At 38.5% G+C, this 27,346-nt stretch overlaps 1 protein-coding gene across 1 annotated transcript in view; it reads right to left on the bottom strand.

Moving 5' to 3' along the window:
* SLC24A2 (solute carrier family 24 member 2) overlaps positions 1 to 27,346 on the bottom strand; it is a 125,515-nt gene that overhangs the window by 45,927 nt on the left and 52,242 nt on the right. Inside the window, 3 exon segments of the mRNA XM_075741119.1 lie at positions 808 to 858; positions 18,659 to 18,767; positions 19,816 to 19,854. Of these exon segments, the coding sequence (XP_075597234.1) occupies positions 808 to 858; positions 18,659 to 18,767; positions 19,816 to 19,854 (199 nt within the window).

Raw genomic sequence — 27,346 nt, 5'->3', positions numbered from 1 at the left:
ACGCCACTAATTACTAAATTGAACATTCATGAAACCATCTGTCTGGCGTTATAATCAAAGAGCTGTAAAAGAGGCCTTGATCCTACAATCAGGTCTCAGTTCAAGGAAGCTTCCAAATCATAGAAATGCTGACCACACTAGGACTGAAAGCATGTGCTGGAAATTTAGTACACAGTTAACTGCTTTCCTGAATTAGTATAATAAACTGCAATGCTTTTGAATCAGCAGAAAAATTTCCCAAGATTTCATTGAGCCCTAATTCAGGGTCCTAATTACTTCCTTCTTGTATTGCTAGAATCAGGATTTTAAATTGCATAATTTCTGCATTGCAATGAAGCATACAATTAATACTCCAGGAATAGTCATGCCTAGTTTTTAAAGTTTATTCATTACTTTTGAATAATACAGTAAACTGAAGTCACTTAACAATTGTTCTCAAACTGAGTGATTTGAACATCTATAAATTAATTCATCTTCTTGAATGCATTGTAAAACAGGGCATGAAATAAGCATCTACAATCCATATTATACTGTGCCGTATAATTTGCAAGTGTGTAATGTTCTTTAATAAAAGCATTTTGTTGTATTTCCTTATCTGAAATAGCAAAATTGAAATGCTGAAAACAAAAACCTGAAAAAAGAGCCATAACTGATCATGCTGTAAATGAAGACATGCAAAAAGGAGTTATTAAAAAATGGAGAAACAGAAAATAGGACTAAGAAAAATGAAGGAAAAAGTAAACACATAAAAAGCACTTAGAGGGCTTCAAAAAAAGCTGATACAAACAATTCTAAAATATTTCTTACCTTCTTCAGTCATTGTGTCATAATATTTTAGGTTTCCATATGATCCAAGCTCTACAACATCACAGTAAAAGACACAAAGATAAGGAACCAGCAGACATTCAAGAAATGTACACGTTTTTGCATGTGCTTCACAAACTCAAACAGTGATTATGCAAAAAATTCAGCAGGACAATGAAACACAGATTACAGAAATGACAGTGCCTTCCCCCTTAAAATTTCACAAGTCACTGGCTTTAGATAAGTAACTTGCTAAAGGGAGATGCAGGAGAAGCACTGAAATCTAAAATTCAGCCTTTTCAAAGTGATTGCCAATTTGACGCCTCTACATTCGGGAAAACACAATAAACCTTGACAGTACCTAACCAGCAGGAGCTTTGGAAACTAAGCTCTTTTAAAATTCCCCAGGTCAGACATTCAAATACTTACGCATCCAAATTAAAAAATCTCAAAACATATAATCTAAGGAACTGTTCATAATGCTGTTCCACATTGTTTTGATACCAGTGCTGATGTTGACTTACTTTAGAGGCGGTACTTCATCAGGCAGTATGAGACCTAAAGTAATTAAATTATTAAATAGATCTGAATATATTGCCTTACTATATTCTAGCAGGGCAGAGAAAAGAATGGAATGCAGAGATCTCTAGATCTTAGGGCTACTATTATTTTTCTGTGTGATACAATCTTGCATGAAATCAGCTTTTTTTCTCCAAATCTTGCTTTACACTTCATTTCTTAACGTGCTTTTTTCTTAAAGTTTGGTATATATATAAATAAATATATAAATACAATAATTAACGCAGGTCTACAAAACAGGACAGAGAAAAACTAAACACAAGGAGGAATTTGTAAATTATTTGTCTGAGAAATTTGTTGATGATTTCACTCATTATTTTTATGTAAAGTTCTACAACTGAGTTTCTGAGCATCCAACCTTTGATAGCGTGAAATCATTCAAAAATGGATACTTAACAGTAGTGCTGTTTTCTTTGGAAATATTGTCTTCATGTTCATGAAATAGCGTAAGCAATTAAATGTACAAATGCTGTCTAATTATTTTGGTTTTAGCTGATGCACCTCATTATCTTTCAATATTTTTCCACACAGGTGAATTTCAATAGAAGTCTGGCTATTAGTTTTTAACTGTAAAATACTGTGATGATATGCAAATCTGATATTTTGAAAGATTATTCTTTTTTTAATCTATTTGCAGATACCTGAATCTGCCAAATGAACATTTCTCATATTATTTGCAGAGATAGAGAATGTTTTATGCCATGTAACTACAAAATACAGGATATTACAACTGTTAATTTTTAAAAATAATTGTGATTGGATTGTAATGATTTTTTCATAGACACACTTTATCAAAACCAGTTACTAATATTGGCATATTCTTGCTCGTACAATGCAGTGTCTTACTTGCACATAGGTATGCCAAATAGAGTATGACATTACTCTAAGTCTCTCTCAAATCAAAGAAAGACGTTATTTAAAGACAGAATTTAATATACTGTTTTATAATGATATACAATGCATATACTGTTTTGTAAAAATGTTCTTAGTGTTGCTCCTTTTACACAAAATAAGCTACTGTCCTGCCATCTTGATTTTAGTCCTAATGATTTGACTTCCTTACCTGGGAAGAGCTCCCAATAGCTTCAATATGGACTTCCCTGCATACAGCATTTGGGACCACACGTGCTATTTAATTAGGGCTCAGTACATGCTGACTCTATGGCCAGCACCATTGTTTAAATTTATTCTCACTGATCTCTGCCTTGATGTGTCTGGGGTCTGCGTTGCTAGAACCTGGGGTGAGGCATCTACTGGAGGATGAGGACAGGAGTGGAAAACAGACACCAAAAGGAGTCCAAGAGTAGTTAGAGAAATGGAAGTGCATGCAGGAGACAACACTGCCAGAGAGAGGCTGTATAAACTCATGAGGAAAAAAGAGTAAGGATAGGGGTACAGAAAGACGAGGTTGAGAAGAAGGTTTGACCATAGCAACAAACTTAAGAATTAACAGAATGGTAGAATGAGGCCTCCAACTTGATGGATCAAGCAGAAGAGATTTCACAGGAAGCCAACAACAATGGTGAATTATGCTAAATTTCCAGAAGAAATAAAAGCAGAGCACTTGACATACTCGCAATCTAGTTTAGATCTACTTGCTTTCCATCTGAAGTGATACATACAAGACAAACAGGAGAGAAAAAAGGTGACTCTGACCTTCCAGAGAGCAAAGAGAAAAGAAAAAAGAAGATGCATGAGAGTGCATAATGCTGATGATAATCATGTTCTGGGCACTTCAGCAATTCAACACACCAAGGATTAAACTAGGTTAATTCTTGCAGTTAGCAAAATTATTTCCAGGAAAACTCTAATCTTGCTGGTGAAATTATGTTCCTCAAAGCTTTTATAGTCCTATATCCAGAGTGGAACATCTTATACTACCACCAGCCCCCTGACTGCAATGTACAACAATGATGCCAGAAAATGTCAGCTGCACATATTCACATGAATTATTTTGTGGATGTGAAGACTACCTGGGTCAGTGCTTCCCAGCAACACAAAAGATCTGCCTCTACACAGTATGCCTCCAGTATATTGCACTGGCTTCTGCTGTAAAATTTGGACTAAATCTGCTCTTTGGTGTTTATTTTTTTTATTTTCCTGTTATAATAAGATTCTGTTCAATATAAGTCTAAGTAAACTGAATTGAAGTACTTTTTGAAAAAAAAAAAAAATTATCTTGAAAAGAGTTCTCAGCTTTTAAAATAAACTGATTTTAAATGGAATTGCAAATCTGAAATACTGTGATAAAGGGTACTTGAAAAAATTCCCCCAAATCCAACACTATTAAAATTTGATAATTCCAGTTTCATGAACATGCTCTGTGGTTCCCACAGGGAGGTCATAGCAGACAGACTGGCTGACAGCCAGTACCTGCATCCCTGCTGGTCGCAGGAAACAAAGAGGATGCAGAGATGTGGCTTAACAGCTGATCCTCGACAGTGACAGAGTCATTGAATTAATTTGTTCTCTTCTGCATATTTTTACACCAGAAGAGAACAGAGGGTTCCTGCTAATCCTGTCAGACATTCCTGAAGGATTACAACAACATTTGCCTTATTACCTACTGTTCTCTACTGTGTATGTAGCTGCCATACCATATAAAAGTAAACAAAAAGAATAATGTTGTTAGACAACAGTGCTACATTATTTGTAATTTCTAATTACATTTGAGACAGTCAGCATGGCTTCACCAAGGGCAAGTCTTGCCTGACCAACTTAGTGGCCTTCTGTGATGGAGTGACTACATCAGTGGAAGGATGTCATCCATCAGGACTTCTGTAAGGTCTTTGACATGGTCACCCACAACATCCTTCTCTCTAAATTGCAGAGACATGAATTTGATGGGTGAACTGTTTGGTGGATGAGGAATTGCTTGAATAGTCGTATCCAGAGGATAGTGGTCAACGGCTCAATGTTCAGATGGAGTTCTGTGACAAGTGGTATCTCTTGAGTCCATAATGGGACCAGCACTGTTTAATATCTTCATCAATAACATAGACAGCAGAATTGAGTTCACTCCCAGCAAGTCTGGAGACAACAACAGGCTGAGTGGTGTGGATGACACACCTGAGGGATAGGATGCCACCCAGAGGGACCTGGACAAACTTGAGAAGTGGGCCCAAGTGAACCTCATGAGGTTCAATAAGGCCAAGTGCAAGGTCCTGCACCAGGGTCAAGGCAACCCCTGGTATCTATACAGGCTGGGGGATGAAGGGATTGAGATCAGCTCTGTGGAGAAGGACTTGGAAGTACTGGTGGATGAAAAGCTGGCCATGAGCCAGCAATGTGCGCTTGCAGCCCAGAAAGCCAACTGTATCCTGGGCTGCATCAAAATAAGTATGGCCAGCAAGGCAAGGGAGGTGATTCTGGAGGAGAACAAAAGGCTCTGGGGAGACATTATTGTGGCCTTTCAATACTTAAAGGGGGACTATCAGAAAGATGGGGATAATTTTTTTAGTAGGGCCTGTAGCGATAGAACAATGGTTTTAAACCAACAGAAGGCAGATTTAGACTAGATATAAGGAAGAAATTTTCTATGGTAAGGGTCATGAGGCACTGAAACAGGTTACCCAGAGGGGTGGTAGATGGTCCATCTCTGGAAACATTCAAGGTCAGGTTGGACAGGGCTCGGAGCAACTTGATCTAATCGAAGATGTCCCTGCTCATTGCCGGGGGGTTGGACTACATGACCTTTAAGGTCCCCTTCCAACACAAACTATTCTATAATTATATGAAATAACATACCTAACCACTTGGTTTATTTTCAATGGTTGCTCAATATGTATTGCAGATACGGTCTGTGGCAAAATACTTATTTCTGCCTTTTAAGTATAGTGCCCTAGGCTGCCATAGAAGGAAAGCGTAGCCACCATTTCTCTTCACTCTCCTGCTATGAAGATCTGAGATACAGACTGCAGTTGTCCCTAGTTATGTCAGAAATTAGCCTGGCTCAGAGTTTCTCAAAATACTCTAAGACATACAGCTATTTTAGAGATATCAACCTGCATTGCTAAAGATGTGTATCCCTTCATGAAAAATATGAACTCAGACTCTCAAAACAAAGTAATGCATTGTAGGTTTCTTCAACAAGCAAAAAATTTTAACTTTGCTTAAAAAACATATTTGTATGAAAATTCATGTCACACTTCTCCAAGGTAATTAAACAGCTTAAAGTTGATGTATCTTTTATTCCAAACAAAACTGCTAAAGAGAAATCACTGAAGGTGATCCCTGAATTTTTAGAGCAATTCCACCATTGCATTTACTTGACCTTCCTTGTGGTTGACTTCCACAGTCATGAAGGCATCAAGGCATAATCCTTTAGCAGCATCAGTGGGAGCTAGGCTTAAAAGGAATTGTGAGGCATTCTGGAACAAGCAGATAGAGAGCACATGTTTCTCCTGAGTTTTCATACCCATAAATTCAACCTACCAAAAGGTTGAATAGGTAACACATAAGGGAGAAGTGAAATGAGAGAGTAAGGGCTCAAAACTAATAATGAATTTGAGAATGAGCATGCAGCCAAGAATTCCAACTTAAAAGCAAGCAAATAATTACTAAAAAGATTGTAAGCATGAAGCCTAACAGAGTCAGAAGATAATTTTTGTGTGACAGATTGCACACATAATCCTGAAAGTCAGCAAGTTCCAGACAGTCAAAGACATTAATTTGGTAAGCCGCTCTTCCCATTTATATCTTTCTGATATGTTCTTTGATTTGCACTTAACTGTTGTCATCATGTTTAACAGGATCTTCTGTTATTATGTGTATTTTTTAAAAAGAAAGCTGAGGAGTTAGGCCAAAGGACTTAGAGGAATTAATATTATAACATCAAGGAGGACTAGGTTGTCTTCCCCTAATCTTTACTGCCATTTTTTTCTTGCTGTCATGGTCTTGAGAAAATTCAGCTAGATAATCAGAGACTCATCCATAACCAAAAAAGGAGGCCACTTCAAAAGTCTTGCTAGATAAGTTGTAGTGGCTATCCAGTCTAAATGGGAATCAAAGTATTATTTCATTAATGATGCTAGATTAGGAACGAAGAACTCCCGGTGCTAAAAACTTGTGAAAGATCTAGTGGAGATTAACATTACAGGTATAAAATGAGAGTCCTAACCTCTAGCAGATCTTTAATAAAAGATGATACCTTTCTACAAAGACTATTTGAGACAAGACACAAAAAAATCCCACCAACTGAAGGACATCAGGCATTATTTAAAAAAAGAATAATTCTTTTGAAATAATTTTCTTTCAGTGAATCTCATCTTAATTTTGACTCTCACCTTTTATGAACTCCATAAACCTCTTAACTTTCTCATAGACTACTTATATCCCATCTCAGATGGACTGGGATTATATTGGGAGTTTATATGTATTATCACTGTAGAACACAGAGAAAAGAAAACAAATGCTGTTTTAAAAATACAAGAATTTTTCTCCTAGTACATCCAGATAATCAAAACTATGCAAGTTATAATTAAATGTTGTAGCCTACATTTTTACTTCTGGACCTTCAAGCTCCCAGTTATTGCAAAATGGAGGCTTTGCCACTGAGCTGGTGCAGTGGAAAATTCAATTAGATCTGAGTAATACAGTAAATAATAATAGTTGCATGTGTTCTAGAATTACATCTTTTTGTATTATGCTACTACCAGTGCTGCTTTATTAACACTCCTATGCAATGAAAGAAAATCATGTAAATGAAGACTTTCAGGTACTTGACCAGTAGGCAGTACATTGACAGTAACTAAATTATGTAATACTTTGTGCATCTGAGATCTAAAAACACATGTGGTCACCTTTCATCTTGTCTTTAAATTGCAAGCCTTCTATTCCTGTTCTCTCTCCTCATGTGTCCTTACTCTGTTTTTTATTGTAGGTGGTATTGTCCTGATAATAATCTTACTAAAGTTGTCTGCTTTTATTACAATTAGTTTATTGCAATTTTATCAAATTGGAGTGTGAATAGAAATATAATTAAAAATTTATACAATCATATCAGTAGAGTTCAGGGCAGCTCAGGATAGTCACAACACCCAAAAGCAAGATCTGCCCATAACATTGCTCTTAGTGCAGCATTTCAAATGAAGACTGAAAACCCACTGTTTTTACGGTCCATACTGTCTAGCAAATCTTCTTGTGGTGACAAAAGGAAATTTGTCAGAGGATCCACAGAGTTTTAATTGATACAGATTAAAGAGCAAACAGTTTTAAGGAGGTGATCAATGGCATGTTGTTAACATACATATGCAACAGAAAAGAAAGTAATTTAAATGATTATTATGTGTCACATCCTGCTTTTGATATTTTTAGTTTGGTGGGGTTTTTTTAAATTTAAGAAAAGCATCAAGTTGCTTGTATCTGAGGGCTTTATTTCCTTTTCCATCTTCTTTCCCTCTTCAGTTACTTTTGTGCCATCTGCCACCAAACTCTCGAAGACAAGTGCCATACATTCTCTAGAATACAGTAACACCAAAAGACAACAGGTATATAACAGAACTGATCCTGCCTGGATCAAATACAATTCCTGCTAACTTTGAAGGGGGTATATAATATTCACAAAAATGAGATTCCAAGATGTAGAAGTGAAAACTTTGTCCTACTGATTATATTGGGAGCTTTACCACTGATTCTGCTAGGGTCGGGATTTCACCGAGTGTCTGTGGGGCCACGCACTGTGGGGTACTGGACACACACAACTTCAACTGCAACAAATTCCAGCTGTTCTAGTTTTCATCATGTCCAAGGAGAATAATGCAAGGGCATCATATGTTCCTCTCACTATCCAGTCAGAAAATCCAGCCAACCTGCAGAGGATGAAGTCATATGCCATGTACAAATGGTACTAAAGGAAATCTACCACTTTCAGTTTCAATAGAGAAACCATTGTAGCTACTATTATTCCCTGATCTGTACAGGTTTATAAATTATTCATGTTCTTTGTCGTTAATATTTTTAACAAGGAAATTTAGAGTTAGGAAGAAACTGAAAATGAAGCTAAAGCCATTAAGCATGGAAATGCATAGTCAGGACAGCTGTACCCTGCTCTGGGATCATGCTTGTATTTAAATATTCATGTTTTCCTTGTGCATTCTGTAGGGAATCCCAAGAAGAATATGCTGTCTGAAGAACAAGGCATCACTGGAAAATATCATGGAGAGACAAGAATTTTGCTTGCAGTGAGTGGCTTGAGTAGATTCTAATTAAAAGAATAAAACATGACATGCAGAAATAAATTGTTGTGAAAACTAACATTTACCACAAAACAAATACAAGGATTAAAATTCAGATTTTCAAAAATAAAATTAAAAAAGGCATCAGAAAACTTCCATTATTTAAAATTTGCTACCTACAAAGAGCAATATCGATTTTAAAGGGAGACCTGTTCTTCAATTTTTAAGTAGCTAGAAATTCTATCAGTGAAACTAGCAATGAGTGCTGCCTTCTCTCTGTATTTTGAAATCATCTGAAGTTAAGTAGATCTGACATTTATTGGTGCAGAGTTTGAGAGCATCAAAGAGCTATATTTTTCTATTGAACTGCCCATTCTGAGAAAAATTTGTAAGGGTTTCTTTGCACCCCAAGTTATGTATAACAAAAACATACGCAGTTTTTACATGTCACTAACTATAGACACATTTGGTGGATAGGATAAAAGTTGCAAGCCTGTTCACCCTACAGTCATGGAAGTGCAGCCATTGTCTTTAGAAAAAGCAAGACCACCATCCCCAAAATATAACAAGAATGAAGTCCCTGCATGTATGCTAAACAAACTCATTCAGGAAAATAAATCAGACTTCAGAAATCTGCTTCTTGTACATACACATTTGTGAATGACATTTAGACAAATCAGTTGAACCAAAACTTCCTGATAAAATTCTCTTAATTAGCCTAAGATATCATTTTCTCTATGCCAAGAGCACACATCTTTGTAGACAGCTCAGGTTCCACAGCTGTTGCAGTGACGTTTGTATCTTATGTATGCTACATGGAAGTCTGTAAATTCAACTCCTATCCATTTTTTGGCTTTGAAATCTTAAATAATATTGGGTTAATCAGCTATTTAATTTATCTCTCTCTCAACTTTCTGACAGATACTAACAGAGCTTTGTAAAATACTATCTCTGCCTATTTAAATAGATCTGTCCTTAGCTGCACATAAATCACAGTTTCTACTCTACCTATGCTGTTGCTTACTCTGACTGTGTGGGGAATTTTACTTACAGTTTCTGAATTCAATTTGATGTTGTAAAAATACTCATCTCATCTACACTAACCATGTATCCTCAGGTACCTAAGTTAGGACCACAATTTCTATGGTCTGTACCATAAAGAAAGGGGAAAGGAGGCTTCACTGGAGAGTGATGCGCCTCATTGCTTCATCAATCTCATTTAGCTGTTTAAAATCTTCCCCGGGAAAAAGGGGTTTTTTGCTAATGACTGTGTGGAGAACCGTGCCACTGAAAGCTGAGCTAGCAATGTGCCCTTGCAGCAAAGGCAGCCAACAGCATCCTTGGCTCCATTAGGCAAAGCATTGCCAGTAGGCCGAGAGAGGTGACACTTTCCCTCCGCTCCAGTGCTGGTGAGACATATCTGGGTGCTGGGTTCAGTCCTGGGCTTGCCAGTACAGGAGAGTCATGGACATACTGTGGCAAGTCCAGCACTGGGTCACAAAGATCGTGAAGGGGCTGGAGCACCACTCATATGAGGAGAGGCTGAGAGAGCTGGGACTGTTCAGCCTGGAGCACACAAGGCTCAGGGAGATCTTATCCACATGTATAAATAGGGAGGGAAAGAAGAAGAGGGAATGATACTCTTCTCAGAAGTGCCCATTGACAGGGGGAGAGTCAATGGGTACAAACTGAAAACCAGAAAATTCCATCTGGACAGAAGAAAGCACCTTTTAGTGTGATGATGGGTAATGGAATGGGTTTCCTAGAAAGATTGTGGAGTCTCCATTTGTGGAGATATTAAAAACATGACTGGACACAGTCCTGGGCAACCTGCTCTAGCTGATCCTGCTTGAGCAGAGGGTTGGACTGGCTGAATTTCGTAATTCAAGATGTCCGTCCTGTCCCAAGCTACATGAAAAAAATTCTGCGAAAGCAGGCTGCATAAAGAGGGTATGAGTATCTACCTTTGTCAGACATGACACTGCATTTTGAAGGTAAGCCTCATTGCCTTTTTTATTGGTTTCCTTTCTTCATATCAGACTGAGATAATATGGGATGGAGATAAAGGGAAGACACTAGATTATAACTAAAAGCTATTCATTTGTATGTGAGCCTGGCAGGGAGCCCCCATCTCCTCTGGCAGAAGTCCATTGCAAACATTTCAGCCTTCAGCAGAGGAGAGAGCCAAAATGCTCTGAGCACCCTGCTCAGAAGACTGGTTTTGCCTGTTGGGCCAGAAGAGGAAGCAAGAACTCTCACAAGCTGGGTTATGAACAAGTGTGCAAGAAGAAGGTTGTTGAGCTCCTTTGCAAGCCCACGGGTATGCCTAAAGGACACTCAAAAATGATGAAGGATCTAGCATAGAGATAATTAATAACATATATAATTATTTTTATTAATTTTTTCTAGATTTGCATATTTCCTCATGTTAGATAAAATGTTGTTGTGCTTATAAACCACTGAAGAATTATTTCTTTCACCTCTGGCACGGTGCTAGGAAGCGCACTGAAGTCCTGCAGCACCCACTGCAGTACTCAACAACTTCTTTGCCTCAGTCTTCACTGGCAAATGCTTGAGCCACACTGCCCAGGACACACAAGGCAGGGACTGGGAGAATGCAGAACTGCCCACTGCAGGAGATCAGGTTCGAGAATATCGAAGGAACCTGAAGGTGCACAAGTCCATGGGACCTGATGAGTTGCATCCGCGGGTCTTGAGGGAACTGGTGGATGAAGTGGCCAGGCCACTCGCCATCATATTTGAGAAGTCCTGGCAGTCCGGTGAAGTTCCCACCAACTGGAAGAGGGGAAACATAACCCCCATTTTTAAGAAGGGTAAAAAGCAAGACCCAGGGAACTTCAGGCTGGTCAGTCTCACCTCCGTGCCTGGCAAGATTATGGACCAGACCTTCCTGGAGACTATGCTCAGGCACATGGAAGATAAGGAGGTGATTGGTGACAGCCAACACGGATTCACTAAGGGCAAATCATGCCTGACAAACTTGGTGGCCTTCTGTGATGGGGTTACTGCGTTGGTGGATAAGGGAAGGGCAACTGATGTCATCTACCTGACGTCATCTACCTGGAAGCTGACTGGAGGGCTGGAGCACCTCTCCCATGAGGACAGGCTGAGAGAGTTGGGATTGTTCTGACTGGAGAAGAGAAGGCTCTGGGGAGATCTAATTGCGGCTTACCAGTACCTGAAGGGGCCTACAGGAAAGATGGTGAGGGGCTGTTTATCAGGGAGTGTAGTGACAGGACAAGGGGTAGTGGAGGGTGTCTCTGCCCGCAGCGGGGGGTTGGAACTAGATGATCTTTGAGGTCCCTTCCTACCCTAACCATTCTATGATTCTATGATTCTATGATCCTGGAACTGAGGAAAGTGAAAGTGCTCAGGTTACTTCAGCAATGCAGGAGCTGAGCATTACCCACACGTTGGTGTAAGCTGAGCTGCCCGGCCTTGATTCTCTGAGGATATAACAAATAAACAGCTTCAGCCAAAAAGGGTTCTCAATGGGAGTGAGCACAGACATGATGGTGCAGCTGACCTAGGCCAAGGAAAGAACAAGAGCACAAGGGTTTTGTAAAACGAGACCAAAGCTAGGAGCCTGCTAAGTGATTTGGCAGGTGAAGGTTACCCAACCTTTGTCAGCTCTCTTTGGTATAAGCTGATGTTTTTCATGACACCTCAGAAAAGAACACAAGTAGCATCAGCAAATTAAGCAAAATAGTTTGAGGTGAATGGAAAAGCTGGGAAATTCTTAAGATCGGTATCTAGGAACACAACAGCATCTAGTGAGTAATAATAAATAATTCACTCCTATGTCAAAAACTTTGAGGATCATATCATTCTTTATTTTCCTGAGAAGCATGAATGCAGGTTTCTGTTTTTTCTTTGTCAGAACAGTGACAGTACCGTATTTTTTTGCATTCAGTGAAGGAAGTGACAGAATTGTCAGCTCAGCTTTATGTAACAGAAGGTTACTTCTCTCCCCAGTAACATGCACCATATTCACGTTTAAAAAAAAAGTAAAGCATATAAGATAAATAACAACTTTTCTGCAGAAGTACATCCTGTAGTTTTCCACTTTGGAAATAGGACTAGGAAAGAATTGCCAAAGATACCTACTTCTGACAGGGGACTGAGCCATGACAGAGATTTATATCACACTCATTTTCATGCAGAGGATGCCATTTGCATATGACTTATATCCTTGTCACACAGGAGCAAGGGAGTCAGCATCTAGCTACATCCTCCCTTGTGGAAGACGTTTTGTTGGCCTGTGGCACCTCATCAGCAGACAGAAAAGGGGTGGCATGATAAGGAAAAGATCTCATTTCTCCTGTACCCTGCTAAAGCTGTGCAAGAAAAGCAAGGTAGCCTCAGATTGCACTGGTGCTCTGAATCCTCACTTCAACACCGGTATCTTCCCTTTTCAGCAGAGTACCCAAGCCTTTAGAGACAAAAAGCTCCCTCCACAATCCTGAAGGAATCACTCTTTAAAGTAACCTACAGCTAGCAGGGAGAAGGCAGGCTTACTATTCATGGCAGACACTTTCACATAAAATACTTTCCATACTTTTCCTTCCCCTGCTCCCACTGCAAAACCACAGCCCTCTTCTATTAAAAACTGTGAATCCCACACTTTCATAGCCCAGGAATATCCATTTCAAAACTATGACAAAGGTTTCTGAGGAACAGGTCTCAAAACAAAAAAAGCCACAAATGATCAATGATTGCTATGATTTATGTTCGAGTTGCTTGGATTTGGGATCAGGGCCTGACCAACACAGCATGTCAGATAATGCCATCCTTATTCATATGGGTAATGCTGTTATGAACAGTCCAGCTCACTACTCAGTGACTAAAGGATTGCCAGACCAGCACTTAAGCAGAAGCAAATATGGCACAGGATTTCCTGGGGATTAATGACTGGCTGGGAGTTGATGATAGCCTGATCCATTAATCTTAATCCTCAGGAAATGATCTGTACCAAGGTCATTATTTCTGTAATAAGATAAAAGCAAACAAAAAAAATAATGTCATACAGATATTTATAATTTTATTGAATGATGCGGTTTCAACTGTAACATAAAGTTTGTATCCCATTAACAAATACCCTATACATTTGCCCATTAGAGTGGCTGAACTCTTATCTCCTTAGAAGCCTTATGCTGAGACCAAGATTTTGAAGAGGGGAAGCCTTCCTTGTGTTAGACTGTTAAATCCACAGCACACCTGCCTGAATGCAAAGTGCCAAACGTCCAGCAACTCCCACTGATCTCAGATGTTACTCATCTGTCAGAGGTGGGTTGAACACTTTGCAAGCCCACTGATTCCAGAGAGTTTACAAGCTGGCTTTCACAAGACAGGCAAAAGCCATGGAAAAACCATATTCGTGTGGAAAGGGGAAAGGAAGGACAAGTTCACAAGTGTGTAATTGTATATCAGGATCACTGTTTATCCACATTTTGTGTAAAATAAAAACTTCTTAAGGTAATTTCTCTCTCATTTCATATTTTACTACTTACAATCCAGAAGATTTTTAAGAGGCTCTCAATTAAAGTAGAGGTTGGTTCTGACTTCACAAATGAATTATTCAGGAGTAAATATGATGAGTTGGCTTTCTATAAATACATTGCATGTTAATGTAACAATAATACTGTGTAGGTCAAGCTGACCTTTAATAGACACACAGCCTGTTTATACACTCTATACTGCTTATGCTATCAGGACAACTTAGATGGAACTTCTTTTCTGACAGCCTTGCAAAGCCCACACAAGCCAAACAACAGAGCAGTGCCCCCATTTTCCTTGCAATTATTCAAGAGAATGTAACAGCAAACTTTATTATTGACATAAAGAGAAAGAAAAACTGGATCTTCCAGCAGCAGTGCAACAACTAGAAATTTTACTTCTAACGGCAAAATTTGATCTGGAAGCTGTGAAGAGTCAAGCACAAAGCTCCCAGACTTTACGAGTGCTTTTTCAGAGACTGAAAACCCAGTTCACATGGCTGTGCCAGCTGCATGGGTGCTGCGGTCTGCTTGGGAAGTGCTTTGACTGATGGACCCAGCAGTCCAGAAGGAGAGCAAGCACTGAGGAAGCCATCCTACAGGAAGAGGCTGAAAGAAAGTGGGTGCAGATGAGTAACATGTATTGTGAGGAAAGGTAAAGGAAGTAAATTGTAGCAAAACGGGGAAAGAGGAATTGAGAGACAGAGGAGGATAGAAGTAGTATGCCCAACTGCAGGAGGTGCCAGGGTTCCTGTGTATGCATCAGCTTTGATCTACACATTTCACAGTTTTTTTCCTTTGAGAATGGCATTTTGCAATATTCTCATATATCATTCTTTTGCTGCAAATCCAACAAATACGGCTAATGACGCAATGTTTTTGACCTATTGATCTAAGTCATCATCTGGCACAAATACTGAGGGGATCTAAGCTGACTAAAATGGGATAGAAAAATGCTCAGAACCTCTTCCTGCTATTCCTTTGAGTCTGATCCATACTTGCATTAAATGATTTGGAATAAACCCTTTCACCTCACAGGTCGTGCACCAGGCCCATCGTCTTTCATTACATGAGTGCCACAGAGCAAAGTTCCTTTGCTTACACAAAACTGAAAACTAACAAACACAAATCACTCATTTATTTCTTCATTATGTCTGCGTTTTTTTTGGTTTTTTTTTTTTTTTTTTTTTTGTAGTAGGAAAGGGCATGTGAAATGGAGAAAGCCATATGGCCCAGAGAAGGGATCAGGCAATCCTTTACACTTCTACATCCACCCAAATGATGGGTTTATAGAGCAAAGGACTGCACTTCTCATATGCTTCTGATAAATACTACTGCTTCTTTTAATTCTTAATAATGAAATGCTATTAGATTAAAAAATTACTTAGCCAGATTGGTAAAGGTCTGTTAAAGTAAACATGATGCAGTAGTTGATTGTTCAACGTTCATTATACACAGGAAGATTAAAACAGAAGAACACGGTGAGAGTTTTGTAGGTAAAATTCATACAGAGCCAAACAGATAATCAATATCATATACAGCAGGTACCTATATCTCTAATCACACATATTTTTTAATTGAATGTAAGATTCAATTACAATGCCATCCAAATTTGTTAACTAGAATTACCTACTTTGGCCAGTCACAGTATTTACATCAAACTAAAATACCTTTTCTTTTATGGAGGTTTGTAGAATTATCTGAATACAGAATAATGAACGTGTACACTTAAAAGCTGAAAATCTCATGAAACAACATGAATGTTCAGTGGAGATACCCAATACTCCCTGTGTCTGCCTTCCAAAATGCTTGCAGAGCAAAAGATCTTGAAAGTCAAGTCTGCCCACCAATGAGGTGGTGTGTGACAGAAAAGTGGGTGGATTTTTTTTCACGTTTCTCCAACACATCTGGGCATATTTGTAAAAAACTAAAAACCAGGCTGCTGCATGCAAAAATATTTCTTGCCACTCCTATAGTGGCACTTTCATGCTCTAATTAGAATTTGAATTTTATAAAGTTAGTGGAAATTTGAAATATTATCTCCTTTGAAGTTAACACTAATTTAGATGTCTACACATACATGGCTATTTTCCAGCGTCTTCTTGGACAGTTTGTCCTGAAAGTTGTGCATTAAAATACATTATTTACTGCAAATGTAGGTAGATTTTTTTCCCTTTCTAATTTTTATCTCGGTGTGTCACTTTTAATGAAACATACAGGTGTCTACTGCCTTGCACTTATTTAAAGACCACCAGACCTTTACATTCCATTTTTTAAAGAATACTAATTCCAGGACAAATAGAAGAGTTTGGAGAGGAAAAAAAACCACCCCAAAACCAACAAGCAAACAGTGATGTATTATGAACAAAGAAATGCTGAAGAAAATTTTACTGGAATAATTTCAATAAGATTTATCCATTGCAACCATCTCTATCAATCCACATCTATCTCAAGTGTTTTACTGACATAATGAAGAACAGCATCGAGTTACCTGATAAACTTAATTACAATACCTAATTTTGAAAAATGCTGGGCTTCTCTGTCTCCCAAGATGGATTTCAGATTTCAAAACCCTTTTTCCCTGCACTGTCATGAAGGGGGAACCGTCTGAATCACACTGCATGGTGCAAGCTTGCTACAGGGTAAAAGTAGTGAGAAAAGGTCTGAACGCTGAACAAGCTATGTCAAGGAAACAAGTGAAATAAGCTTAAGCAATGGAAAAATACCTGAGAGCAGGCCTTATTTGTGAATCTTTGTTAAGTTCAAATTGAACTCCAGTCATAATTTCTAGGTTTCATGTGGTCTTCAATCTGTCATAAAGGTTCTGTCCCTGCTAATGAGCTCCTCCTTACCTGCTTCTGTTCTCATCTTTTTAAAAAAGATTTAATGAAATCTTAGACTGGATATTAGGAAAAATTTCTTCACCAAAAGCGTCATCAATCATTGGAACAGGCTGCCCAGGGAAGTGGTTGAGTCACCATCCCTGCAGGTATTTAAAAGACGTGTAGATGTAGTGCTTAGGGACATGGTTTAGTGGTGGGCTTGCCAGTATTTGGTTAATGGTTGACTTGATGATGTTATAGGTCTTTCCCAACCAAAATGATTCTATGATTCTACAATTAACTGCTTGAGATGATTGTTATTTTTGTTTGTTAGCACTATTTGAGATGCCACAGATGCATCCGCAGCCCAGGAGCTTTGCTTTAAGGAAAAAGAGGAATGCAAAGGATTGTAGTGAAATAGTATAATTTTTCATTAAAAAGTGTAAAATTGGGATTGGAAATCTTGTCTTCTAGCAGAGTGAAAAGTCTGGCTACCAGAAAAGATAAGACTTACTGGGAGCAGCAGTTAGAAACCCTGCTCACCTGCTGTAGTGATACAAATAAAGGAAGCCAAACATATAACTGCAAAAAATGTCTTGTGTCCTTTTAGAGCACTGAATGGGAATAGATTGGGCATAGTCTGTTGATGACTCCACTCTAACAGGCAACAGACTTTAGCAGTGAATAGTGCAGCATTAACCAAAGACAGAAACGATGTGAATCATGATCAGAGTAGAAATAATGGTGTGGAGATTGCAAGGGCTAAAATTGCCCTTGTGTTGACAAAATGAGTGTCAGCTTCAGCTTTTGAAGAGGGAAATGGAAAAGCAGATTTGCTTTGTCCAAGAGATACAGAGCAATTTAAAAAGCTGTATGCAATGTTGCAATGAGAAACATAAAGGAACTTAAATTAAAGGAAGTGCAACATATACTTTTTCACCACTGAAGTCTGGAAGGTCTCACTGTCAGTAATATTTTAGGTCTCTTTAGTCCTTCATAATTACTTCACAAGTGCTATTTCTCAAGACATTTATTACCACAGCAAGAAAAGTCCTACAGACACACATTCACCAAATAAACACCTGTCTTTTTTTTCTTGGAAGTCTACCAGAAGCTGAGATTCAAATCACCACACAATTGCAAAGCAATTACAATTTTCCTGCCAACTTCTCAGACCAAAGCAATCATGGTCTTCCTGCTAACTTCTCAAATAAAAAAATATTATGCCACACTTGGATAAAGCAAGCAAACTATTAACATGCATGTAACACAGAGGGATGTTTGTTGCATTGTTTCTTATATCAGCGTTAAGTCACCCAAAGTCAAACCAGCATAGTCTCATTCTTTTCTGTATTCCATATGACAAATTACTCGCCATTTTTGGCTTTTTCTTTTCTGATGTAATAGAATAAAAACCAGGAATGAAAACAAAAAACCCTCTACAAAAGTACAAGGGGATAGAGTTTTTGTAACTTTTAAATTGCTGCTGAAGCCAGAGGCGAAGCGAAACAGTAATTATAATACACATCAACCAAGTGATCAGTTTTAGTAACACAATGACCACTTTTTTCTAAGTTGCAAGTCTTGTTGGGAGTATGCATACCATGCCATAAGAGTTAGAAACTCTTAGAAAATTCAGACACATTCAGAAAAGACTGGTGAAAGCTACAGAAGTGCAAAAAAATAGCTTCATGGAAAGAAGGGAAAAGGAAAGTATTTGTTTGCTTTTGCAACAGAAAACCAAAAAAATTAATCGGAATACCTTCAGCAAGTGGGTCAAGTGTGTGAATCATGAGCTGGAAGATGCTGTTCCTCATTAGACTGTTGTGCAGAGATGCAGAGCTTCCTCCTCGCTGGAGCCGTGGCTTGGTCTAGTGGAAAAATAAGGGAAAGAATTCAGATTTTTTTTGTTGTTTGCATGGAAATGGGTCTGAAATACTCTGAATCTATCTCATACCTCACTACACAGTGAAACATTTTCAACCATCACCTATAGCAGATTATATTAAACTACCCATTGTATTAAACATTGCCATATGTATAGACAATTCCTCTGGAGGGCATGGATCATCAGATTAGTCATTAGTCTCCAAAGGCTCAGGAAAAGAGCAGGGAAAAACGAATCCACCTCTGTGAAAACCCTTAGAATGTTAAGAAAATAAAAACCTTCCAATTTGTTTCTTTGTAGAACCTTGTGGTTAAATCCCTGAAGTAAGTTCTAATTTTTATTGCCTTGGTACATTGCAAATACACGGATTATCAAAACTACGGAGAAAAAGGGCAGAAAGTACCCTTTTTTTAATGGGAAAATCCTAAAGCTCGGTCAAAACATACTCCTTGCTTTGGTTCAATCCATTAAGTACCAATTGTAAACCAGATTGTGAGTGTGGTAAGGCAGTGCAGACACCTACAGCAATGGAGCTAACATACAAGCATCTTTTACATGATTCTGAAGAAATGCAAAACATATTCTGAGGTTCTTCTCCCCATGCCATTGTCTAGTACAATAATCAATGCACTTACTATATCCCATACAGTAAGACTGCTTTGTGGATGGCTGTCTGCTTGTTTCGATAAAAAGGATAATCAAAGCTAACAGACTGCTGACTAATAAGACCCTGAAATCCAATTATAGGCAAAAAACAACCCTAAAGAAAATAGTATTGCAACAATACATGGAACATGGATTAATCTTTGGTGCCATACAAATATTAAATGAAAAATGATAGAAACTGAACAAGAAAATTAATTCACTGCTTTATCTTTGGAAATAAATTATTGAAATTCTATAGCAGCATAGGAGGGGGAAAGAAATCCCAGTAATTTAGAAAAAAGCTGAAGTGTGCCAAACCAAAGCAAGGCCTTTCTCACCACCCTCCTGAGAAATAAATGCTCAGACACATACTAATTGCTGCCTACCGTCAGTGTTTGGTCATCCTTGTCGCCAGCATTAGGTGACTGCAGGAATGGGAAAAAGAACAAAAAGAAGTCAGATGGAGCATGCATAAAATAGAAAGGCAGTAAAACACCACAGATGTCTGATCCTATGAATGCTGTTGTGATAGCTTTTTGAACCACTTGAATTAAAGCATCCTAGTGATCAAGTAAATCAGAGTAAATTCACACTGCAATGTTGCAGGAGTCTCTCATTCTTCTCAGTTTCTTGGACAGGAACTGTTGTCATTTGAAGGCCTGGCACACAGCAGTTGGGCTGCAGATCATGATGTTCACATCCTACAAATTACGCAGGGAGGCAAACTCCCTGTACGTCAACCAGTTTGAGTGAGGACTGAAAAACTGCAACTGATAAGAATCTCAGGATTGACCAACTGTTCAATGAAAAGCCTAAAAAGCAGTAACATTACCTTGGTATTTTCCAGGAAGGGACTAGGCAAGGAAATGAAAAAAAAAAAAAGGTGTTTCAGCTTAATCAATCCCAGTAAATGGCCATTTAGCCCAAAATGGCAGCTCTAGTTAAGGGCAGGTAACATGGCTCATACTGCTCTGCCATGAAGGCAAATGAGACTCTCAATGGATTTAAAAGGCAATTAATGCTTTCAGGTAAGTGATGTTTCCTGGAGATGATTTTTGATTCAAATGTCCTATTTCTAGGACAACTGCAGCAGAGTACGTCACCAGGAGACTTCTGGGGGAGTGTCTCCTGAAGTGTTTCTTTGTACTGAAAACAAGAAAATATACAATTTTTTATCTGATTTGTAGTCCCAAGTTTTGCTTGTCTCTTTAAAAGAATTAACATTTGTGTTAAACAGGAACCCTGAACTTTTGTCATGGAATATGTTTCCATGACATCTCGAGAGTTCTGTGATTAAAGTCGTGTTATTTTTCTAGTCATTCCATTTAACCTGAGGAAGGAAAGTTAACACCAGAATACATGAAATATGAAACTCCAGTCATCAAGTACTAATTAAAATAGGACACTGTGATCTCCAGCTGTCTCACATTCATCCTTATTTGATCACAACCCCTTCCCCACAAGCTGGCATATAAATAATTTCCTCCGTCTCAAGGATCTTGTTCGGTGCATTACATAGAAAACAAATTATGTCACAACTGTTCTATGGAAACTTGAAGGTTAAGTGGAAGGCAAGCAGTTATGAGCAAACACTGATACCAGAGCAGATCCTTTCTGTTCCATAATAAGTAAAAGAATAACTGGAATTGAACTCTTTGTCAAAAATGTAACACCCCCCCAGCTGTGAATATTAAATTGAAGAAGAGATAATGAGGCAAAGAAAATATATTTGTTCTGATAAAGGAATTAGCAGTTACTTCTGAAATTAGACTGCCCTTGCATGAGAAATGGTTGGGGGCGGGGGGGGGGGGGGAAGGTTTTATGCCTCTATTGCAGACAACCATCACAGAAAGAACTTTTAATGGAGTAGAAAGAAAAGGAAAGAAAAGGAAAGAAAAAGAAAATACAAAATGACAAAAAATGTCATTAAAGCAGTGGATGCATCTTATAAAATTTTTGTATATTGTATATATATATATTTATATAGTATACATACACATGCTCTTTTCAGATACAAATACACACACATACTTGCAAATGATTTATTTGAGACTACTTTGAGGGACCATCATGGGAGGGAACATTTATCTTACAGCAAAATTTGCAAGAAAGCAAAAAGGACACGCCAGGCAAAGTTCTTCTTGTCTCCAAAGAAGCAATTTAGGACAGTCAAGTCCTAAAGATCAGTGTGCACAGTTACAGAAGGAAAGTTTGTGACATGTGGATGAGTGTTCAGAACTGGAACTTTAATGAAAATTTTAAAAAAATATTATTTGGGTCTTAGAACTTTTGAAGATAGGAAATTTGTTTCTTAATTTTAATATTGAAAGACATGAGAATATATAATTCATAAACCTGAGTAATTTGTCATGTTCTACCTAGCAAAGGGCTGAAGAATGTCACCTTTCTTACAGCCAAGAGGAGTTGGGAGCATTCAGCATGCCTAAAATACTGGGTATGCTCTAGGTTTAATATGAGGGCATTCCTAAAAAAAAAATAATGTTGAAGGAAACATTGTCATTTACTTGAAAGGGAATGGGATGAAGCTGCATGAATATATAAAGCCAACTAGATGATAATGTGTACCATATAATTTAATTTGTAAAAGATAATTATGTTATAAAGAGAAAGAATAATGAAATACATTTTGCATAGACGGTAAGAAAATAACAGAAAAGTGAAAGACATATCCGAAATAACTTAATTCTTCACCAGTACAGAATGGGATATAAAACCATGAAACAGATTTTTTAAATTGTTTTTTCCACACGATTAGTAACACAATTGATTCTGAGCTTAACTTGCCAGTGAAGTTACATCCTAGAAGAACTGTGCAAAACTGGAATATAAATAGAATTTTAAGTAAGAAATGCCTCCACAGTTTTAAATACAGGAATGTAAACAATGATTTGACATTTTGGTGATACTAAATACTTATAATGCCTGAATTATCTCCTGGATTAACAATAATAACACCTTAAAGTAGTGTTTTAAACTATGGCAGTGAAAAATTCAGTTGTGGTGGTGGTGTTTACATCATGTATTTGATGGCATTTTGTCTCCATTAGGATGGCAAATTAAACTACTTTCCTATTGTTTACAGTGAGTTTTGCATTTACATGTTTGTTGCTATGTAATTTGAGTATCACACACTGCATGGAAAAGTATTCTAATGTATTATTTTTCCCTGGTTGAAACGTTCAATATTCACATGTTTTATACAACTTTTTAATTTAAGACAACACTTACAAACTGATCCAAGGCTAAAACAGTTGCGTGTCTCTGCACTGGGAGTGAATGCTATATTTTTGACATAAAAGTGATTTCTTTAAAGAAAAGACACATTTTCTGTAAATATAAGTTTGCTCTTAAATCATGGCAACCATTGCATATTCTTTCCCTCAGGATCAGAAAGAGATAGAAATTCCATGTCATCTGTGCATTACATATATTTCTGAAGGAATTACTAGTAAAAAAAAATTATCTTTTGCAATTACAAGTTACAATTTCTTTAAAACCATGAATTTATTATAGTTCTGCAAAATGAAAGCAACACATTCTAGTGTACCATTATTGAAAAGTATCTGGGGCACAATCCCTTACTATGTTTTTACCAGAATTAAAAAAAGATTAACAATGAGACAGTTAATTACTTTTTTTAAAGGATTCACCAAAATATTTGTTAGTTGTTGTGTTGGGTTTGTGTGGCAAGGTTTTGGTAACAGGGGGCGCTACAGGGGTGGCTTCTGTGAGAAGCCGCTAGAAGTTTCCCCTGTGTCTGACAGAGCCAATGCCAGCTGGCTCCAAGACCGACCCACCGCTGGCCAAGGCCAAGCCAATCAGCACCTCTGTGATAACATATTTAAGAAGGAAAACAAAACAGTTGGGTGAACTTTTGCAGCCAAAGAGAGGAGTGAGAAGATGTAAGAACATCTGCAGACACCCAGGTCAGTGAAGAAGGAGGGGGAGGAGGTGCTCCAGGTGCCGGAGCAAAGATCCTCCTGCAGCTGGTAGTGAAGACCATGGTGAAGTAGGCTGTCCCCCTGCTGCCCATGGAGGAAGGATGAGGGGGTGTAGAGATTCCACCTGTAACCTGTGGAGGACCCCATGCTGGAGCAGGTGGAGGCACCGGAAGGAGTCTGTGACCCATGGGAAGCCCATGCTGGAGCAAGCTCCTGGCAGGACCTGTGGACCTGTGGAGAGAGGAGCCCACGCCAGGTCAGGTTTGCTGGCAGGACTTGTGACCCTGTGGGGGACCCATGCTGAAGCAGTTTGCTCCTGAAGGTCTGCACCCCATGGAAGAGACCATGCTGGAGCAGTTCATGAAGGACTGTCTCCCGTGAGAGGGACCCCATGCTGGAGCAGGGGAACGATGAGAGGAGTCCTCCCCCTGATGACAAAGAAGCGGCAGAAACGACGTGTGCTGAACGGACTGTAACCGCCATTCCGTGTGCCCCCCCCGCCCCGACCTGTGCTGCTGAGGGGGGAGGGGAGGAGATTGAAGCTGGGAGTGAAGTTGAGCCCGGGAAGATGGGAGGGGTGGGGGGAGGTGTTTTAATACTCATTTTTCATTCCTCTACTCTGTTTTGCTTAGTAATAAATTAGATGAATCTCCTAAGTTCAGTCTGTTTTGCTTGTGATGATAATTAGCGAGTGATCTTTCCCTGTCCTTACCTCAACCCACAAGTTTTTTGTTATACTTCTCCTCCCCATCCTGCTGGGGGAGGGGTGAGCGAGCGGCTGCGTGGTGCTCAGCTGCTGGCTGGGCCTAAACCATGACAGTTGTTCTGTATGCCATAGCAGTACGTAGGAGTTTGTCCATCCTCCTGCCTGTATCAGCAGTCATGTATTCAAGATTGCTCCACTTGTGCTAAAAGTCTTAAAACATTTTATTTCAGGAAGAATTAAAAGAAAAGGCTACTTGCTATGAAGAAATGGTCTGTGGTATCCTTTTCACACATCTCTCTTTCTTAGTGATGTACGTCCATTATTGATTAAGTCTGACATCTTCCTTGCCTTGTTTGGGAATGTGCGTTCTTAAGAAACAGGTTCCTGAAGTATTTCATGCAGGAGATAATGCCTCACTAACTACATGGTGAATCTCGTCATGGTTTCCTTTAAAGTAAAGGGCATCATGACAGGCAAATGAGGAGCAGAATCTATAAAAAGCTGTAGGTATTTGATACAGAATATCTTTGTTAATACAAGATGGCTAGTAACTTGAATCATCTATTAGATTGCATATTCCAAAACCAGAATCAGAGAGCTGTCTGCCTGCAGCTCTAGGAGTTGCTTCTCTAGTTGAAGTTTCCATCTTACAGGTTCAATAACTTGAAACAGCTGGTGAACTGGACTTCCCACCCCCTTCTCCTAACATGAGAAAAGCAGGCTGTCAACTGTAGGTAAAAATGTAACTGTATTTCAACACCCTCTCTACAGTGTGAGTTCACATCTCTTTCCTGCTTGCTAAATCTTTTCCAACTATAATAACTAAAAAACCTATTATTTTGTTTTTAATCAGCTTTTATGAGAATAATGGAAGTTCATGATGTTTGGTGGCTGGCAGTGTGGTGCTGAATGCAATATGGTGTCTCTAATTATTGTAGAATATGAGCCCAGACAGGGTTTTGCTAAATTGCTTCAAGATTTATAGTGAAGGACTTCTGCTACTCTCTCTTGTGCCTGTTTTCAAAATCTGCACCTGGATTTTGCAATTTTATACCTATCAGTGAGTAACTGTCAGTCTGGAAGTAAATTACAGGTGATAGTTTTCTTGGCGCACAGGGCTCTCTAATCTCTGCAAGACGCTTAGGCTAAAGGTCTGGGGTTTTTTTGTTAGGCTGAACTGCAGGAAAACAAGATACATTTCAAAGGGTAGCCACTGAAGTCAATCTAGTTAACTTAAGAAGGTCTAGATAATTTCTAAAAATCAGTATCCTAAGGAGTGCTATTAATGTACTTGGAGTAGAACTGTTCTGCATTTATTTGAAATTATATGATAGGTTAATGCATGACTAAAATCCAAAGCGACAAAATCAGCTAGACAGATTTCAGAAATAAGCCTAATAAGCTCAGTGAAGAACCAAATACTATTTTAGTATTGATACTAATAGATACTATTTTATCTAATTCTCTTAATATGTACATCTTTGGATTGTACCAAATCAGAATCCCTTAGACCTCCTTTCTGTGAATATCCCAAAACAATCCCATGTCATAACACCTGTCTACTCAATGGGTAGGCTTTATATGGTTGGTCGGAAGCTGAAAACTGCATGTCCTAGGGGTGTCAATATACTTAAACTAAAATTCTTCTAGATATCCATGGAAATAAAACTTGACCATCACCACCACAGCCTACGGAAGCTCTGACAGGTGCTGCAGTGGGGCCAGAACAGCTTCCTAACTGAAGGTGACGCATCTCATTACCCCACTACGTAAATTCATTACGTAGAAAGTCTGCAAGTGGCTGTAAGGGCATATTTCCATATTTAAGGTATAGTAAACTGATGGTAAGGATTTTAACTTACTGCCTAGTAGATCATTACCTGAATCTAGACTGTGAACTGAGTACAGAACCTTGGATCTTATTTAAAACAGGAGGAAAAGCTTTAGTAAGTACATTGTAAGAAAAAGAAACTAAAATTCCCTTTCACTTTGACTGTCTTCTTCCCTCCTTTCACCTCTTTCCTAAAAGTAAAGTAAAACAGGGAGTTCTACCTAAAGAAGCAAGACTTCTGTATTGTTGAAGAAAATAGATATTATTCACAAGAACCATATCCAAAATTAGACTGTAAGCTCGCTTTACTCATCAAAATGAAGAATTCATTAAATTAAGCTTGAACTTTCAAAGACATCAAACTGGACCATCAAATTGGGATACTTGGCTGCATTTACAACTGCTTGTTTACAGGCACCTAGTGTAAAAGTTGTAGCCTTGAGCAAAGCAGAATGGCTTTGTTCACTCAGATCTGTTGCGTCTTTTATGCCAGTCTGTTCATGCAATTACCCAATGTGCATACACATGGTGAATCCTCATAAATGTTCAGAAGAGATGCATCTTAGCTGGTTCGAGCAGTGACAAGTGGCTGGTTTAAGATAACAGTTGCTAAGTCACATGCTAATGTTAGGCCAACTGATTCAAGTCCAGATTTTTATGCATACTATTATATGAAATAGGACTTTTCCAGCAGCCTGTAGGACCAACCATACAATATTTAGTTATTCAACATGTGTAAGAAAGTCAGTCTGCCCCATATCTCTTACCTTCTCTGAACTTGGTTAAAGTCAGGTATCTTTGGCTTAGGATGGCAATGTAATAGCTCAGGCTTAAAGACTTGACGAGTTTTTGATCACCTTAGTGTCAGAAGTAATTATGGAGTTTTAAGTTGTCCTCTTAGCCTCATTTCAAGACTTGTCAATGAAATCACCTTTTGCTGTGTTTTAAATTACACAAATTAGCACCACAGCTCTGTGTGTCTAGGTTACTTTCAGGGAGACAAAAGAATCTTTAAAAACAAAAACTCAAAACCTAAAACTAGGTACTTAACAGCAGTCTTAAGATACTCATGTATGCAAAACATTTGTTCACAAGTGACAGGTTAAGTACTTCAGTATGGATTTATGTGGCTAGCTTTAAAATACCTTAATTTAAAGTGTTTAATATGCTGCTACTTCATCAACAATATTACATGGGAAAGCATTTGTTAGTGTTCTGAAATTAAGTTCTCAAAATTTAAAAACGCTCTGAATTAAAATCACCCATGAAACAAGCTGCAAATTCCAGGCTGGGGATTGGGAAGGTTTTCAGCTGAACTCCAACTGCACCATAGAGACTACTGACAGAAGATGCCTGCTCTTCATAACTTACAAGTCAATCACACATGAAAGGCTTAGTAAGAAGCCAGCAAAAAAGCA

The sequence above is a fragment of the Balearica regulorum genome, chromosome Z (assembly GCF_011004875.1).
Source record: "Balearica regulorum gibbericeps isolate bBalReg1 chromosome Z, bBalReg1.pri, whole genome shotgun sequence".
Taxonomy (NCBI): domain Eukaryota; kingdom Metazoa; phylum Chordata; class Aves; order Gruiformes; family Gruidae; genus Balearica; species Balearica regulorum.
Note: the sequence above shows the minus strand (reverse complement) of the source record. Positions and strands in the feature narration are given on the sequence as shown.